This window comes from Malaya genurostris, chromosome 1 (genome assembly GCF_030247185.1).
Source record: "Malaya genurostris strain Urasoe2022 chromosome 1, Malgen_1.1, whole genome shotgun sequence".
Lineage (NCBI taxonomy): Eukaryota > Metazoa > Arthropoda > Insecta > Diptera > Culicidae > Malaya > Malaya genurostris.
This window is the reverse complement of record NC_080570.1, coordinates 21459931-21479882: the sequence shown is the minus strand read 5'-3', so window position 1 is coordinate 21479882 and position 19952 is coordinate 21459931. Positions and strand designations below refer to the sequence as shown.

At 39.4% G+C, this 19952-nt stretch overlaps 2 protein-coding genes across 2 annotated transcripts; one reads left to right on the top strand and one right to left on the bottom strand.

The window, feature by feature from the left end:
* The first annotated feature begins 3864 nt into the window (after window positions 1-3864).
* LOC131434540 (dolichyl-diphosphooligosaccharide--protein glycosyltransferase subunit STT3B-like) lies at window positions 3865-7583 on the top strand. The gene is made up of 5 exons (XM_058601324.1): window positions 3865-4292; window positions 4547-5771; window positions 5835-6046; window positions 6170-6640; window positions 6700-7583. Exons 1-5 carry the CDS (start codon window positions 4138-4140, stop codon window positions 6965-6967), a joined length of 2331 nt encoding a protein of 776 aa, XP_058457307.1. The 5' UTR covers window positions 3865-4137; the 3' UTR covers window positions 6968-7583.
* Window positions 7584-7727: 144 nt separating this feature from the next.
* On the bottom strand, window positions 7728-9070 carry LOC131434541 (uncharacterized). Its single transcript, XM_058601340.1, has 3 exons — window positions 8698-9070; window positions 8442-8641; window positions 7728-8391 (listed from the first exon to the last, which is right to left on the bottom strand). Exons 1-3 carry the CDS (start codon window positions 8927-8929, stop codon window positions 7771-7773), a joined length of 1053 nt encoding a protein of 350 aa, XP_058457323.1. The 5' UTR covers window positions 8930-9070; the 3' UTR covers window positions 7728-7770.
* Between the last annotated feature and the right edge of the window lie 10882 nt (window positions 9071-19952).

Here is a 19952-nt window from a genome sequence, read left to right as displayed (position 1 = left end):
CCGCCTTAGGAAGCAGTTGCAGAATATTGTGAAATTAATGTATTAATTTCATACAGTATGGTAAAATCTCAAATAGAAATGACTGATACACATCTTTTTTAAAATATGAAACATTTTGGACATAATATCAAAGAGAAACTCAAGAGTACAATGTCCCATACAGTTCATCAAAAAAAAAAGTTGGATCAGTAATCGTGAACCAGTAAACTTTGGAATAATGCAATGTTGTTCACCCTTTGTTAATAAGCGTCGATAAACATTGGAAAAGGATGATAAAATTCTATAGCAACAATACAAGTTTGGAAGGAAGTAAACATATGTAAACATGTCGCACACAATATTCTGTTACTTCCATTTACTTTAATGCTTCGTAAGATAAGAATTTAACAAATTATACAGATTCTTAAAAATAGTTCTAATTGATTCTTTCTTTCCTGTTTCAAGATCCACTCGATGTGCAGCAAAATACTGGTATTTCTTTCATATTGCAACTTAAAATTCATTCTACATAAACAAACGTTGCCATAGTTACGACGCATGTAGCGATTCGACACTTGTTGTTTCTAATAATAATTGAACTGCAACCGACGGTGAATGAACCGATTTCACTAAGGGGTCCAATTTGGTATATGAAAAATCATAGATCATTCCATCTTGAGTTTGTCTTTGATAATACTATCGAAGCTGTATTCGTAATTAACGATTCAAAATATTACTTTTTTGTTTATTTCCGCCACCCCGATTATATATTTGCCATGGCGAAAGTATATTTTGGCCATAGCAAATATGGATAATCTATATTTTCGCCACTTTGAAAAATGAGCTGAGCTGAGCTGAAGTAGACTGCCGTAGTTGCACTTCGTGATTGACCGAATGAGTGAAAATGTACAATGAACCAACAAAATGATGCTTGGGAGAGGCGAATCATTCTCACTGTGCATACCCACTGATTCAAAACTTTACATAAAATGATCAATAACGACGCCGGCCACGACCAAAGCATGTGTTACTGAGGAAGGGAAGGAATGTTAATCCGATACTCGTTGTTTCTAGAGACCGCGGGTACCACTGTATCTCCACGAGCATCACGGGATAGGAGATTTGTTAGTATGGAGGGAAAGAGATCCGGATATGTTTTGGTAAACAATATGATCTCAACAAAACCTGATTTTCGATACTCAGGAGAAATATAATAAGTAAGAAAAATGTAAAATATCTGCAAGAAACGATCTTACCAGTATCCCTTTTCTCCTGCTCGCTCTGCTGTCAGCAACGCGAGATGAAACACAACCACTGAATGAATAAAATAAAAACACTCGCGAGTTGGTCCGCTGCAGACCAACCCTAGACCCTTAGTCCGAATGACACGATCGACTTGTAAACTTTTACACATTCCACAGAAATCCGACAACACCGACAATGGCATGCAGACGGCGCTTCGATCGGTTAACAGGTTAACATCGTTGAATTTTGGGGCTGCAAACTCACAGTATCCGACGCTTGAGCATTTTCAGTTTTTGCGAATCAACCAGCGTTGCCAGGTCATTTTTCCAAAAATCTGTATTCGGCGCCAAAAATCTATCTGTACCATATCGGTATCAGAATCTCGTCAACATAAGTTCACGGAAATGTGACAAAAGCTCATTTTGGTGAGCAAAAAAAAAAAGGTCTCGTAGCAACCTTTTCTCCTGTCTATCCATGCTATCAACAAAAATCGGTATTTATCTGTACGATCCGTGAATTATCGGTATTTTGGGAGTACATATCTGTATTGCGGTATAGAGGTCAAATATCTGTATAAATACCGATAAATCGGTATACCTGGCAACGTTGGAATCAGCACTATTCAATAAATAGTACTCTCACCACTAAACACACACTTGCCACACCTGCACTATCACTCAAAATAATTATTTCAACCAAATTTTTAACTATATGTATCAAACAACACATCGAAATTATACTCTTTCGAGAGCAGCACCAGGACGCCGCATCGCACTTCCAGTGATGCCAACTCTCTTTTCGCCACTTTGAAAATGATCTTTTTAATTAAAATAAAACATTTCGACTTTAAAATTAGGCTATAGTGTTATTGCAAAACTATTCTAGCTATCAATAGAACAATGTATTCTCAAATTCAATTGTTTGCGAAGAACGTAATTTTTAAATCTGTATTTAAATGCAAAAAAGGTATCGCTACATATTGGAATCTACGACGTGCAGTAAGAACAATTGGACAGAGAGCCCCTCTTCTTTCAAAATCACTGACACTTCCTTGAACCCGAGCTCTGTAGCATTGGCACTAGCATTTGTAACACTTTCTGGTTTATAGACAAAAAAACTCAATATGCTGACTCGTGAGGCAATTAAACCAAGCGCTATCTGCTGATAATACGGAAAGTAAATCTTATTATGTAAGAATAAAAAACTACGCTCTATTTATTAACCGGTACTTAGTAACTCTTTTAAAAACCCAATTAACCAGTTCTGTTTTTTTTTCAATGATATATTTAATAAGGCACACTGCCTTAGCTCTAAGATGCCAAGGACATTCCAGTTCTGTTTCTTCGAAGAGCAGTAGGTAGTCCAGATCTGATTTTTTTCGCTTATAATATTTACTCATGCGGAATTTTATAGCAGATTTTTCAAAGTGCATGCATGCACTGCGATCAGTTATTCCGCTGCTTATCTCACAGTTATTCCGCTGCTTATCGCTGCTTATCAGACGTCAGCAAAGTACGTGCCAGCAGTAAGGTTACCAATTATCGAAACGCTGACATTACAGCAGACATCTGAACACCATGGTTGCATCAGTCGAAACCCCCACGCCGCAACGACGACTTCGACATGTTCGGACAGGATAACTGTTTATACAACAGTTTAGGGCTAAGTAGTCGGGTCTCACGAACAACCATGTAAAACAGACTAGTCAATGCGATTCCAGAATTCAGAGTTCAGTTAAAAATTATGTGTATCAAATGAAGTGTAATTCTTTTTAAAAACCTTACGATAAAACAAAGTACTTAAGTATGTATTTATAGATATATTTAAGTAATGTTGACAAACACAATTAACCTTCAAAGATAATGTGAATAGCACACCGTCTTTGCTTGGAGTTGTTGTTGACAATGTCACCTAACACAATAATAAAAGTGATATGATCAAAATGCATTTTTTCTTAAAATATGGAAGCTATTTTGGACATGGTGTGAGTTTTAATTATAAAAGATGACTTTGCCATTAGTAATTAGTAATTGTTGGCTTACGTCATTACACATGCAAAACACGTCGTATTTGAAATGTAATGTCATTTGAAAAAGTGATTGCGAAAATTCAACCTCTTTTTAATTTTTAGTAATTCGTAGGTATCAACTGACTGCCAAACTTAAACTTAGCTGATTTTTCGTGAAAATATCTTCGAAAATGATATAATGTCTTTGCAAAATAACTCTCCAATTTAATGTTATTAGCTTCAAAATTATGCAATATGGGTAACTTAACGTCGGTTAAATCCAAAAGTTTGTTAGGTGGGGCAAAATATATGAGGTGGCCAAAATACCTCTGCTACCCTACATTTCAAACACCAGACGAAGAATTAGCACATATTTTTCGATTAATGATTTTATGACTATAGCTCTCAACGAGCTAATCCATCGGAATTCTTTTGAAAAGTGGGTACAGATAGTTTATTTCGCGTAATTCGAAAAAAAATACGAGGAAACTGTGCATTTTCGATATTTTCTTTTACCGAAATCATATTTGTTTGAGATATGCTTAAAGTTAGCCCTCGTGTACCCCGCCAAATACGGCGCCTATGGCGCCGTCGAGCAAATGTCAACCGAGTGCCAACAGTGCGCATATGTTTTGGCAACCACCTACGTGTCATCTCATTCGCCGTCGCGTTTTGCCGACAAACTCTTGTTGGTTTTTTTTCCACTGTTCGCTCCCGGTTCAATCCGAAAGTGCCGAAGATATCCATCGGACGGAACGGCGGAATGCGTATTTGATCCGTGGATTCAATTCCGTCAGCATCGAAACAACGTGAACGTGACAAAGGAACAGGTCGTGCTTGTATAGAAGCAGCAGCTAACTTTGTTCGAAGCCGAGGAAAGCCAATGTGAAAGAACGAAAAAAAAAATGAATCGCTCAACAAAGATAAACTATCGGAAGACTGCCGGCTATTCGAGTTTGATCACCTTCGCCGTACTATTACTGGCCTGGTTATGCGGATTTTCCAGTCGACTGTTCGCCGTCATCCGATTCGAGAGCATCATCCATGAGTTCGATCCCTGGTGAGTTGGAAGTTTTTTTTTTGTTCCACCTTCATTTGTTTGATGAGTGAATGGATGTGTGTTCTTGTCTAGCTTGTCGGAAGGGGTGGTGAAAAAGGCCAGGTGGTTTTGAGATTACGTGTACTTCATGTTTTCGATGTTCGTTTGTTTATTTGCGAAATGCGTTTGATTTGAAGATGGAAGGCGTGTCTCACCTCCTTCCGATAAGATGATGGGATGGCGTTGAATAATATTTTTTCTGTTTTGAATTGCAGGTTTAACTACCGTGCAACGGCCCACATGGTTGAGAATGGATTCTACAAGTTTCTCAACTGGTTTGATGAATCGGCGTGGTATCCGCTGGGTCGAATTGTCGGAGGAACCGTTTACCCCGGATTGATGATAACCTCCGGAGGCATTCACTGGCTGTTGCACACGCTCAACATTCCTGTGCACATTCGTGATATCTGTGTCTTTTTGGCACCCATCTTCAGTGGGTTGACGGCCATATCGACGTACCTGTTGACGAAGGAATTGTGGTCCGCCGGTGCTGGCTTGTTTGCTGCTAGTTTTATTGCCATTGTTCCCGGTTACATAAGCCGATCGGTTGCCGGTTCGTACGATAACGAGGGTATTGCCATCTTTGCCCTGCAGTTTACCTACTACCTGTGGGTGAAGTCAGTCAAAACGGGAAGTGTCTACTGGGCCGTTTGTGCCGCCCTGTCCTACTTCTATATGGTTTCCGCTTGGGGTGGATACGTTTTTATCATCAACTTGATTCCTCTGCACGTATTTGTTCTGCTCATGATGGGTCGCTACTCTCCTCGGTTGTTCACTTCCTACACTACTTTCTACATTCTGGGTTTGATTCTGTCGATGCAGATTCCATTCGTTGGGTTCCAACCGATCCGTACCAGTGAACATATGGCTGCCACCGGAGTTTTCCTGCTGCTATTCGCTGTGGCAGCACTGAAGCATCTGCAAACTGTCCTGTCCAAGCAGGAGTTCAAGAAATTGTTTATCATCGGTGGTCTAGCCGCCGCCGGTGTTGTGTTTGCCGGTGTAGTTCTACTGACCATGCTCGGTGTGATTGCCCCGTGGAGTGGCCGGTTCTATTCGCTGTGGGACACCGGTTATGCTAAAATTCACATTCCTATCATTGCATCCGTGTCGGAACATCAACCGACGACGTGGTTCTCGTTCTTTTTCGATTTGCACATTCTGGTGTGTACCTTCCCGGTCGGACTGTGGTACTGTATCAAGAAAATCAACGACGAACGGGTGTTTGTGATTCTGTATGCGATCAGTGCCGTGTACTTTGCCGGAGTGATGGTTCGACTGATGCTGACCCTAACTCCGGTGGTGTGTATCCTGGCCGGGGTAGCTTTCTCCGGTTTGTTGGAGGTATTCCTGAAGGAGGATGCCACACCGAACAGCAAGGAAGGAAACGATTCCGAACAGGAAGAACCGGCTGGCGAGAAGAAGCAGCTGTACGATAAGGTGAGGTGTTTTTTGTTTTGATGAAAAGTTTTTCGATGATGCGGGTTTTTTTCTGGATTACAGGCAGGAAAGCTTAAGCATCGGCCCAAGCATGACAGTTCGGCACATGGAGCACACGGCGAACAGAATGTCGGTTTGGGTTCGAACGTGAAAAGTATCATTATCGTGGCAATTCTGATGTTGCTGATGATGTTTGCCGTACATTGCACCTGGGTTACCTCGAATGCCTACAGCAGTCCGTCGATTGTGCTAGCTTTTTACAACAGCAATGATGGGTAGGTTGTTTTTTTCGTCATTTTAGTTTGCACTAGGCAGTTCAATTTGAATCGCTCTGCACTGACGAGTCTAAGACGAAACGTAAAGAAAAGTAAAAATGGTTATATCTTTTCTCTGCTCAGTACACGCAACATTCTGGACGACTTTCGTGAGGCTTACTATTGGTTATGGCAAAATACAGCCCCGGATGCCCGTGTCATGTCCTGGTGGGATTACGGTTATCAGATAGCGGGAATGGCCAACCGGACAACGCTGGTCGATAATAACACCTGGAACAACAGTCACATCGCACTGGTTGGTAAGGCGATGTCTTCTCCGGAGGACAAAGCCTACGAAATAATGACCTCGCTGGATGTCGACTACGTGCTGGTAATATTCGGCGGTGTGATTGGCTATAGCGGCGACGACATCAACAAGTTCCTTTGGATGGTACGGATTGCCGAGGGCGAACACCCGAAGGATATTCGAGAAAGCGATTACTTCACCGATCGGGGCGAATTCCGGATCGATTCCGAGGGGGCACCGGCTTTGCTGAACTGTTTGATGTACAAACTCAGTTACTACAAATTCGGTGAATTGAAGTTGGATTACAGGTACGTATGTCGCGCATCGGGGTCAGAATTCGCTTCATTATTCGCTTGTATTTCAACAGAGGCCACGCCGGTTTCGACCGTACCCGGAATGCCGTCATCGGAAATAAGGACTTCGAGCTCACGTATCTGGAAGAGGCCTACACGAGCGAACACTGGTTGGTGCGTATTTACCGGGTGAAAAAACCGCACGAATTCAACAGGCCGGCCCTCAAGCCGGACGACCGGATTGTACCGGCGGGGGATTTCGTGTCTCGCAAAACGTCGAAGCGAAGGAAAGGACTCATCAAGAACCGCCCGGTCGTCGTCAAGGGCAAGCGAAATAAGTAAGCAAAGCCGTGAGCCTCCCTAATTGCAAAGTATCTTTTATCGACTGAATGCAAGAAGAAAAAAAATATAGGAAGGTGTGTATTTCTGTGTGTGATTTTGTCAGTACATCAATGATTCGTCGTTATTGTTTTGTGTTAATGCATCTCAATCTGCATATTGCAGTCTAGTTAAAAGCAAAGCTCTTTATTGCCCTCACCAACCAACGGTTGCAGCCTCCAGTCCTCTAAAATAAGCATAGCTGCTGTTAATTCTACTTCGAATAATTTCGTAGCACACAGTAATAGACAAAACAAATTACCGCCCCTTTCAATTAGTCCGGGAGATTTCATTCTCACTCACTCTTGTTCCGTAGCACAGAGCCAGTAGCGTAATAGAAATAGTAATTATTCGGTTTAAAGACTGTTTAATACCGTGATCGGGTTATTTAACTGAAGTGCGTTTAATCCTTGGTTAATATCTAGGCACAGAATAGAAACGGGGCGTGTTCTAAGGCATTTAAGAATCGGTTCTCTGCAGATGATCTGCTTAAAAATTGACGAACCGGAAAACGAAACCAATTTAGCAAATGGGAAAATTTACTTTCACTGAATCAATAAATAAAATTACTCTAAAAATATGCTTGTTCGTATCTACAAATAGAATCAGTCCGAAAAAAAAAACAGTGTTTATTCATGTAAATTTGCGTCTGCTTAGCGGTCTAAATTGAACTGCCAAAAAAACACATTGCTATCAGCCGAAGGCGAAACGTAAAAAAAAAATGACAAAAAATTTCCAAATCATTTATTGACCAACTAATCTCCGCGCTAGGGGAACCGAAACCGGCCGTAACATCGGCGCTTCTCCGGTTTCATTATCACCGCTTCGATGGCGTTCCCCGACTCGTCCGTCATTTCGTCGTGGTCGTCGTTGAAATCGTCATACCTAGGTTCTTCCTTAATCCGGGCACTGTCGGCTTCGGTGAAGTTCCCGGTGTACAGAAGGCCAAAATGTGGTGCTTCGACTTCGGCCAGCGGGTTAGCTTCGGTTTTGATAATCGTGGTGCTTTCGATTTCCAGCTCTTCGCCCTCGATCGTAATTTGGTCCGAAGTCAGCAGCTGTTCTTCCTTCCCGGAACGCCGTTCTTGTTCGTCTTGCTCCAGCTTAATGAAGTATGCTTCGTCTTCTAACGCATAATCAGCAACTTTAACGACTTTTTCAGTGCAGGTTGCTTCCGTCGGTTCGCTCTCGCTAACTTCTTGAAATACCGGTTTTTGCTCTTCCGATTCTGTGGATTGCACAGGCTCAACCGTCGGGCTTAATGCTTTGAGCTGTTCTTGCAATGTACGATCATTTTCCTGAAACTGTTTCCGTATTCGTTTCATATAGTTGATTTTGGACTGACATGTAACGCAGATCCCTTTCGGGAGTTTGTCGCGAGGTTTAACCTGCAAAGAACTAATTTAAATACTCCCATACCGTACGTTAATCGTTTTACCTCAATCCCCAGCAACTGCCAGATGTCATCCGGTGTGGGAACATCAAATTTCGACTTGGGATTAAACATCTCTATCAGAGCTAGTTCCGATGTTTCGAGACAAAAACGACAGATAGGTTTCGGAGGAACTTCCAGTTCAACTTTATTGATTTGAAGTGCAATCGATTCTCTGAGGTTTGGCATTCGAAGGTCTCTTTTCGCTACAAAGAAAAATAACCATTCATTTCTTCAACAGTTAAAAAAAATCCAAACCTACCAACGACGGGCACTTTTGGTTTAGATTCCACATTGCGATCCGCTTGCTTCGTTTCCTTATGTTTGCATCCTAAACCCCATAAACGGTTACCAAAATGATACGGAGTACATGAATAGCCCAAACCCAAATCCTGGCGACAAAATGTAGCACTGCAACTGAGTGACGACTTTGACGGACGCTCTTTTCCGCTATCGCTTTGAGACCTTACTTCGGATGCCCCAGTTCCTACCATAATGATCTCACGTTTTTGTCAGATTCACCGGTAACCGTATAAGCGTAGCATAAATCACAAAATATTCTACTTTTTCGGCGGTCCTAGGTCTGTTGTTATTTCCAGTGAATGCTGTGCTCTGGGCTGCCTGCGGCTCGTAAACAAATTGAATTTGACATTTCTATTAACAGTTCGCGTCATTTTTCAAACCTCATAAACTAGTTTTTGAGTAATATTAAATTACAGTACACGATACGATAAATCAAACCCACGATGGTAAATGCACAGGTGGCAAGATTTTGAGCCATGTTTTCTTTCAATTTGCTCAAATCCCCATTGCGAAGTGCGAAACTAACACAGTTTTGTGAAAAGCGTTTGTTTGGTGAAACTATCCTGGGTTAGTTTCAGTTTTCTCAAGCGAAAACGACATAAACTTCATAAGAAAATTATAAACACAGCCAAAACCGCTCTATCTCGGCGCCAGTGTTAAATCTATATCGTGAATCAAATTATTATATAGTTATTCAAACAATGACGAAACTAACACTGACAGCAAATAGAGAAAAATATCGATGAATGTTTCGACTCCTACTTAGAAATTGTTGTACATTTTCCGATCAAGTTTTGATAAATCGATGAACTGTTGGTTTATCTCTAAACATTATGCAATTTTTCCCACTTATACTTTACATCGACTGAAGAAATCAATATTAAAAATAGTTTCGCTCTTTTTCGATTTGTTACTTTGTATGCTCCTGAAGTTACGTCCTCACGAATTTTTCGTGAAATTTATTGGTTTCCTGGGGTAATTTTTTCGCCTCATTTACTATTCCCAGTAGTAAAAAGTTCGAGAACCATATAAAATAACGAAACTATTTTTTCCAATTTTTGCAATGACTGAGTGGAAACATATATTAGAGAAGCCAAATGAATGAAAAACTTAACACAAAAGATGACAAAAACTGAACTTAGTTATATGGTAACTTTACGTCAAACCAACTAAAATTCATAAATCGTTATTTCACATTTCGTTTTCGGCTCATCAGTGCTAGCGGTTCCAATTGAACTGCCATCTCCGCTTAGCAGCTCAATTTGAACCGCTACGCAGACGCATAGTTTACACTATTTATGTAACGACTTTTAGAATATTGCACCGAAGTGTAATATCCTTTCCTAGGGCTAGAACGAAAACGAGTGACGACTGACTACTGGTCGCCGCAGAATGTGAACATTTACACACTTAAAACCATTTCTTGAGCTCGGCATAATAAAATGCCGAAACTGATCAGCAACACGTAAATTTGCTGATTGCTCAGTAATCAATACGCATGTTTCTGAACTTCGTTAAATGCATTCACTGATATTTCGGTAAAATGCTTCACTTTGCCGAAATTTGGCATAATTGCTTGCTGAATTTATCAGTAAACAACAGATATGCCGACATCAGCAGAGACGTTTGCCGAGATTTCGGAATATGCGCTAGCTGTTGCCGAGATTCAGCACAACAGCTGTCATTTATTGCCGCGTTACATTTTCGCTTCGCATTGTGCGATTATTTTCTAATGAAATTCTCTAGTGAAAAAATGGATAATCTTCGAAGAAGCGTGAAACCACTTGCAAGTAAAAAAATTGAATCAATATAGTAACATGTTTCGCTTTATAAAACGCGACTTTATCAGAGCACTCGCGATTATAAGGGAAAAACACCCAACACGAGGCTCAAAGCGTCCTCGAGACAAAACTTTAGGGGATATGCGAAAAAATAACCCAATGCATGGAATAATTCAATAGATCAAAGTAAGTTTATTTTTTGAACAACACCGTATATGCATCATTAAATATTGAACATTTTTGTAAGCCAAAAATCAATATATATTTTTATTTTCATATTTCCAGCTCGACTCAAGGTGGCCGCATCTAGAAACGCCGCTTTTTATTTATGCTACATGTTTTCAGGTAGGCTTTAAGCACTACTGGCAACAAATTTGTAAGCCTCCTTTAAGTTTTAATAAAATGAATTTTTTATCCTGAATGGCGTGTTTATAATGTTGAGAAAATACAAACAAAATTAATTGACTAGATTTTTAATTACTGATGATTTGGTAATTTATTTTTTTCATTTTTTCGTTTTATTGGATTGCCGAATATTTAGTGAACATTTCACTGAGCAAACAGTAAATCTTATGCTGACGATTTCGGCAATATTTGACGTTTGTCAAATTTGAGGGTGCCGAGACGCTCAGTAATTTTAGTTTTGCCGAGATGATTGCTGATTACTCGGCTGTGCGAATCTCGGCATTTCTTTGCCGAGACTCAGCTAAAAAATTTAAGTGTGTAGGACGGAGATGACAGTTCACTTTTACCTGCCATACGCAATGCTGAGCCGAAGGCGAAATGTGAAGAAATATGAAACAAAATGTGTAGGAGAGAGTGTTCGGTTACCGGTACCCTTTTCTTTGAAGCTTATAACTTCTGACTAAGTGCACATGGAATGGAAAAGGAAAACAAAAGTCCCTAGCTAACAACTGAATAAGAAACTAAGTCGATTCAATCGATTGACAAAACTTGATTATGAATTTAGTAAATTGATAATTTTTGGGCCATTTCGGTTACCGGCACCCAAGAAATTTCGCTAAAAATGGAAAAATATAAGTAAAAACTGCAATTAATCAGTGCATTACAGTTCATTTTCCTTGACTTGGACGATTTGTTTGAAGTCGCCATCGCTAACAGAACCAGAGAACCAAAGTTTTTACTTATATGACCGATGTATTAAAGCCGTCAAGTTGTCCACGTGTTGCATATCACCCGAGACGCCAGGTAATACAATAAGTTTAGCTAGCAAACACGAAACGATCGCGCCAATTTTCAAAAGTCTGTAATTTCTGACGAATGTCTCCAAACAGTCGAAGTTTCAAAAGTCTGTAAAAAGTCTTTAGACGAAAAAAGGTTTACATGTTAACTAAGAAATTTGATAATTTCCAGATAAATTTGCAGACTTGGCATCTCTGCATATCACTGACAATTTTTCGAAAAAATGGGGTACCGGTAACCGAAATCGGTAGACATTTGAAAAATTACGAAAAAAATTTTGGTTGCAAAATCTTCCCCTACTTTTTTGTACAAACCAAAAACCCAATACAGGTATTACGAAGCGTTACATGCGTTACTTTTTTGTTAGTCATAGGTGTTACATACCGTTACATGCGTTACCTTTTTGTACGTAATAGGCGTTACAAACCGTTACATGCATTACTGTTTTGAATGCAGCAGGCATTACGAAGCTTTTCTTCTCTTTTCTTCTTGGCATTACATTCCTTTGGCGGAATTTGGCCTTTCTGTTTCAACAGACTTCGCAGCCGATTCTAAGTGTACAGAATCATTGCATGGCTAGTACTATGGATCCTACTGACACTAAGAATCCTTCCAGGTCGGGGCTCGAACATACGACAACTGGCTTGTAAGACCACCGTCCTATGCATTGAACCGCCAACCCGGGACGAAGCTTTACATGCGTTATTTTTTGTACGTAATAGGCGATGCGAAGCGTTACATGCGTTACTTTTTTGTACGTAATAGGCGTTACAAAGCGTGACATGTTTTACTTTTTTGTATGTAGTTGGCGTTACAAAACGTAACTCTTTTGCAAGTCAAAGGTGTCCTGAGGTGATACTCTTTGATTCAGGCACAGGTGTTAATAAACGGTACACGCATTACTTTTTTATAAGTTAATCATGTTACGAAATTTTAATTGTTCCTTGTTTATAAGTTGTAGGTGTTACGAGGTGTTTGTGTGCTGATTTTTGTAGATTATTTATTTTTAGTGTGTGTAAGGTTATAGGTTATCAAGCGTTACATGCCATGTTTTCTAAAAGTTATAGATGATACGAGACATCACATGTTTTGATAATTTATATCTAATGTGCTAGTTTTCAATAGATTTAGTAGTGACGTGAAACGTTATCTATGTTACATTTTTGCCTTTCTCATATAGAAAGGTTATACAAACACTGTGAAAACCGACTTTTAAATCGAGGCCCGGAGGGTCGAATGTCATACCATTCTAGTCAGCTCAACGAATTGAGCAAATGTCTCTGTGTGTGTGTATGTGACAAATAATGTCACTCGATTTTCTCAGAGACTACTGAACGGATTTTCAAAAACTCGGATTCAAATGAAAGGTCTTATGGCCCCATAGATCGCTATTGAATTTTACCTCGATCCGACTTCCGGTTCCGGAATTACAAGACAATATGTGCAAATCTATGTCCCGGGTTGGCGGTTCAATGCATAGAGCACTGGTCTAACAAACCAGTTGTCGTATGTTCGAGCCCCGACCTGGAAGGATTCGTAGTGTCAGTAGGATCGTAGCACCAGCCACGCAATGGTTCTGTACACTTTGAATCGGCTGCGAAGTTTTTTGAAAACAGAAGGTCAAATTCCACTACAGGAATGTAACACCAAGGCTTTATGTGCAAATCTATGAGAAAATGCGCATTCAATTTTCTCGGAAATTTCTTGACCGATTTTTACAAACTAAGCAGCAAATAAAAGGTCTTGAAATTCTTTAAAAAGTCCCCTAGAAGTTGATCAAGATCCGACTTCCGGTATTACAGTGCAATTAGTGAAAATTTTCCATTTCATGAGTATTTTTTCACGAGCGATGACGAGGTGCACATTTTTATAAAATTTACTGGTAAATTCACCTAGTTGACAGACCTTGTTAGTTGGTGAATATATAAATCTACTTTGGGGCTACTAGTGACCGGTTTCCGCTTCCGAACGCAAGGGTAATTTTCTCAATTTCTCAGCAACAGGTAAACCGATTTTCACAAATCATGATTCAAGTTAAAGCTCTCAGTGCCTTTAAAAACACTGTGCACTTTCATCGAGATCATCGAAATTATAGGGCAATGAGTATCAAAACTTTCGAACGGTCATACCAAATGATCGGTACGTGATGGTACGGAAGAAGAAGAAGAAAACGCACCCACCTAGCGTGCTTTGTTCAGTTTTGTATAGCGTGCAGGGTTGCCACATTTCAATCTATATTAACTTGACATAACTGTTTACTAATTGAAAAGGTGAATGTAGTTTACACCAAAGAATTTTTTGATTTTATTCAAGTTTGAAAAAGAAAATCCAGTTTCGATAGTCAAGCCACGCGGTACAGACGTGTTTAGTGGACGGAAAGTGCGAACGATTTTCGAAGCGATTTTGTGAATTTATTAATCTCACGGTTATATAAAAAGAAAAATCTGTTAAGAAGTGTAGTGTGCTGAAATCTTCATTTGAGCTAAGGATAAAAACTGTGAAGTTTTCACGTGTTTAAGCTAGAGAGACGGGCGCCATTAGTGCGACCCACATAACCTCGAAATGAGCGAGGAAAAAAAACCACCGGATCTACCTGGCCTCCCAGACGATGAGATGGAATTACATGGAGATGATCTACCTGAAAGAGATAGAACCACTAAAAGAATGGAATTTGTTAACGTGGTTTACACGGAAATGGATACAGGCCCATACAGATTATATGTCGAGCTGAAAAACAGTGATGGACGACAGCGAATAAACAAGTTTTCAGTTGGATCCATGCTTAAAAAAATGGAACAATTTAAAATGTTTATAACGGACATGAAACAAGTAGGACGAGATCGAATATTGGTTTTTATTAGCAGTTACACAAAAGCAAACACTCTCGTAGAGGAAATAAACAAAAGTACTACGAACTGTTATAAGGCATACGTGCCAACGCATTTAGTTACCGTAACGGGAATAGTTGATGGAGTTCCTACTGATATCTCCGAAGACGAGATCACAGAAGATATGACATGCGAAGTCCCTATCATTAGCGTAAAACGATTAAGCCGTTTTGTGGATGGCCAAAAAGTTCCAGCAAATCGCATTAGTGTAAGATTCAGAGCTTCCACAATACCGGATCGTATACGATTATTCTGCTGTTACAGTAAAGTAAGACCTTTCGGACATAAGCTTATCGCTTGTGGAAAATGCCTTAGATTCAACCACAATGAAGCAAGATGTAAGGGAAACCGAAGATGCAACAATTGTGCCGGTCAACATGATACGGAAAATGAATTCAACCATTGTAAAAATAAGCCGAGATGTGCACATTGCAAATCCGAAGATCATACGATGCAAGATGAAAATTGTCCGGAAAAAATAAGACAAATGAACATTAAAAAGCTTATGGCTAAAACAGCAATAACATTTGCTGAAGCGAAAGATTGTTTTCCCTTACGGACACAGAATTAATGGAATTAATGGATTTTCCAGTGCTAGAAGAAACATTTGCCTCGACGCAGAGAGGAGAATCGCTACGAGAGCAATGGCGACGTACGAATCTGGAACGAGAAAAAATCAAAGCAGCAGTAAAAACCTATCCTGAAATTCCAAGTACACAAACAAAACAAGGTTCAAAGAGACCACGTAACGAGCAAGACCAAAATAACGGTGTATCAAACGCTATGAAGACGACATACGAGCGGAATCAAATGACGAGGCTCGCACCCGTTTTCGTTAAAAACGGATCTGCGATAAATTATAATAACAGTAGAAATGAGAAGGAAAAATGGGAAAATATCATGAAAGAAGCACGTACAAAAGCAGAAAGGACGGTGAACCAAACAATGATGAGCTTTTACTCAGACTTTCTGGGTCAAATAGGAAACCAAGAAATAAGGAAAAAATTTCAGAATTGCACACAAAAATATTTCAATCTTACGAACTCAGTAATAGAAGATCGACAGAATTAATTTCTATATATAAAAGGAAAAAGAAAATCCTGTCCGAGGATACAAAATAAGAAAAACGTAAAGTTCACACCATTTACTATAATGCAGTGTAATATACAAAGCTTAGAAAAACATAAAGCGGAGCTACATCGAATCCTCGTCGAAAGGAGCTATGAATTAATCATGCTATCAGAAACCTGGACGAAAATGAGTGAAGAACGAAGCAACAAATATAAACTTCCACATTACCATTTAATCGCGGAATCACGAAACGACAACTATGGAGGAGCAGCCGTTATGTTGAAAAACGAGTTCAACTACCTGGCAATTCCGTTGCCAGCCACGTCAGATTGGACACAGGTATGCGGAATCCAAATACTGAAACTGGATATTGTAGCAGTATCGTTATATATCAGCCCTGACATATCTCTAACTGAATTTGAAAACGATATCAACAAAATCATGAACAGCTTGCGAGGACACAAAAAAGTGCTAATAGGAGGAGATGTGAACGCGCATCACTATGCTTGGGGGAACGACAAGTGCGATCGAAAAGGAAACATTTTAATGGAAGCGATCAATAGGAGCAATTTGTTCATTGCAAATGATGGTTCTAGTACATTCGTTCCTGTCCAGCTCAACAGGAAAGCTACAGCAATTGACATCACACTGTGTACAGTAGAACTTTACACTGACATTAAATGGAAGGTGCTGGATTTCGGCGTAGGATCACATCATATGGTAATTGAAAGTTTGCTACAAGATACAGCGATAGTTAAAAACAAATATATCTACAATAACAACAAAATATGTGAGGCTATGTCGAATCTTGATCCAGAGGCGATAAGAAAAGTAGATGATTTATTGCCTGCTGTCAACAAAATTTACCGAGCTAACAGGAAAAAAGATAATAAAGTACCAAAACACTGGTGGACAAAAGAAGTGGAGAACGCTTGGATAGAGAAAACAGAAGCGAGAAGACAGTTCAATCGGACATCAAATCAGGTAAACTTGATAGAATTCAAGAAAAAGGCAGCGATATTTCAAAGATTGAAAAGAGAACAAATTAAAAAGAATATAGACGAATTCCCAAACGAAATAAATCCTTCCACAAGCTCCCAGGAGTTATGGAGAAAAGTCGGCAAATTAACAGGCAAACGAGTGAAGAGAAAGGAAAACAATGTGATGTTTGATGATAGAGCGACAGCTGAAGCATTCCTGGATGAGCATTTCGGTAAGCACGATCCGCAACCATGGACGGAACCAGTAACAGGCACTGCAAGTGATATAATTGACGAAGCTAAGTGGGAGCGCATACTAGCAAAGAAGAAAAAACCGTCTGCCCCAGGAGAAGACAGGGTCACTTATGAAATGTTGCGAAAGCTGAGTTCAAAGGTTGTGAAAAACTTACTAATCGACCTTAACGCAATGTGGAGAAGAGGATATCCGGGGGATACACTAAAATCAATTCGAATAGTAGCTATTCCAAAGCCAGGTAGAGATCAGACACTACCCTCGGGAAAGAGACCCATCAGTCTTATACCTACAATAACAAAAATAGTAAATACATCAGTCCTAGAAAGGCTACAGAGGTACATAGATGAAAAAAAAATTCTACCAGAAACCTCCTTTGGGTTTAGGAAAGGTTTTTCGACAAACACATACCTGGCGTTCATGGTAAACACGATTAAACGATGGAAGCGAGAAAAAAATAAAGTAGCCCTTATATGTGTCGACCTTAACAACGCTTTTAACGCAGTCCAGCCAAATATACTTAGTAGCATACTCACTAAACTGAATATACCTGATGAAGTAAACGTATGGATATCAAACTTCCTACATAACAGACGATTGCATCTACAAACCCGCGCCGAAACGATTTCAAGAACGATTAATAAGGGACTCCCCCAAGGTGATGTTCTTTCACCTACATTATTTAATTTATATACTCTCAGCCTGCACGAAATAGACGATGGCGATGATGTAATATTAGTCCAGTATGCGGATGACTTTGGCATTCTAATAAAAGCAAAAACCTTAGAACAATTGAACGACACAGCTCAAAACTACATAGAAAAATTTGCAGATACCGCAAATACTCTGAAGTTATCAATAAATACAGAAAAAACAAAAGCGATAATTTTCCAAACCGGAGATAAGCAACTGAAGGTAAAATTAAACGGAATACAGCTAGAGACCGTTAAAGTACATCGCCAACTTGGAGTACAAATCGACAATCTGCTGAGCTTAGGTGCCAATACCAGAGAATTAATACGGAAAATAAACGACAGACTCAACATGCTAAAAATCATCAGTGGCATCCGTACAGGCTCCCACCCTCAAACATTGGCCAATCTATACAAAGCCTTAGTGAGAAGTGTACTAGAATACGGTAGCATAGTGCAAAACAACGCAAGCAATACAAATAAAAAGAAGATCGAGATATTAAACAACCAGTGTTTAAGAAAAGTTACTGGCTGTACTAAAAGTACTCCTATAAACGCACTGATCGTACTTGCTGGTCAACATCCTTTTCAGATCAGACAGGAACACGTAGCATTCAAAGAAATTGCCAGAGCATGCAGCAAACAAAATATCGTAGCGACACAGCTAAAGCAATTGGGCAATCCCGACAATATAGACGCAAATAAGTACAGCTATTTAGAGAGGATGTACCTCAAGAACAAACAAATCTTCGACGACATCATGCCAAACGTAAATCTTCATCAAATAACGGTTGAGATCAATGCAAATCTGGAAGGACTCACGACAGCCAAAAAAGAAACAAACATGCTCAAAATGAAGCAGCTGGTCCTGTTTACGATGAATAACAAATATCGCGGAAGACGACGCGTATTCACAGATGCATCCAAGGAAGGTGACAGATGTGCAGTTGGTATATACATGGAAAGCTGTAAAAGAAAATTCTGCTATAAATTAGAAAATGAAGTGAGCATTACGTCAGCTGAAATAACAGCAATCAGAATAGCTCTATCAATCATCCAACAAACAGAACTGCAGGACTGTGTTGTATACACCGATTCAAAATCGGCATGTCTAATGCTTGAATATGCAATAGAAGAAAAAGTAGGCGCCTCAATCATAACAGAAGTACTTAAAATTTCCCAACAGTATGGTGTTGCTATTCAGTGGATTCCAAGTCACATAACAATCGAAGGAAACGAGATAGCAGACAAATTAGCAAAAAGGGGTTTATCCGAAAATACACCAAGCTATTGTAATAAATTGTTCTTAAAGGACGCACTGTACAAGCAAAACGCACAAACTCAAATAGACTCCAATCAATGGTATCAAGAATACTCCCTGGAAAAGGGAAAGTGCTTTCACCAAATCTGTCCAGAATTTTCAACAGAACCGTGGTATTACCGGAAAAACATGAAGGGGTGTGACATACGACTGACAAATCGATTGATGACTGGTCACAACTTTTCTAAGTTTTGGTTGCCGGAGACGTCAGAGCACATAATTTTTCAGTGTCCGAAGTATAGCCACCTTTGGTTGGATTTCCATTTCAAACAAAAATATTTGAATCTCACTGAACTATACAAATCTAAAAATATGGAAATGTACAAAGAAGTAATCGATTTCATAAAACAAACTAAATTGAAACTGTAAACAATAATTCCCGTTTGCATCGGTAAAAACCCGCTGGGATCAATGATTTACTGGCCATATAGTCTGAGTCACTGGGCCAAACAAACTGAAGCTGACAGCTGTCAGTTTCGAACAGATAGAAGAAGAAGAAGAAAAAGAAAATCTTGACAGAATCTTCTTGTGATAAGAAAAGCATAAGTAATATGAGAAAGGCATCATTACACCACTAGGTGATTTTGTAATAAAAATTTACGAAATGGCACATGTTACTTTATTTGTGAACCAGAATCATCACAATTTTTTGTTAGTAGGTCCTCCTGAGCTGTACATTGTGAACTATTACATGTTTTCTAGTTAAATTTTTGTTAAAAGTTAAAGGGGCTACAAATCTTTTTATCAAGTCAACGCTTGGGACCATACGTGCTACGAAGCGTTAAAGGCGTCACGAAGCGTTACTTTTATTCAATCTGATTGTGTTATTCGAAACTGTTTTGCGCAAGATATTTTGTACTGTTCATAAAAGTTACAGAGCGTGATATGGGTTATCAATTTCTGAGTTATATACGTTATGACACGATACTTTTTTTCTGCATAAAAGCCATTGACTATGCTGTTTGATAGATTTGTTCTTTTTTTCATAATGTTTCGTAACATTATATTGGAAAACATCAACATTT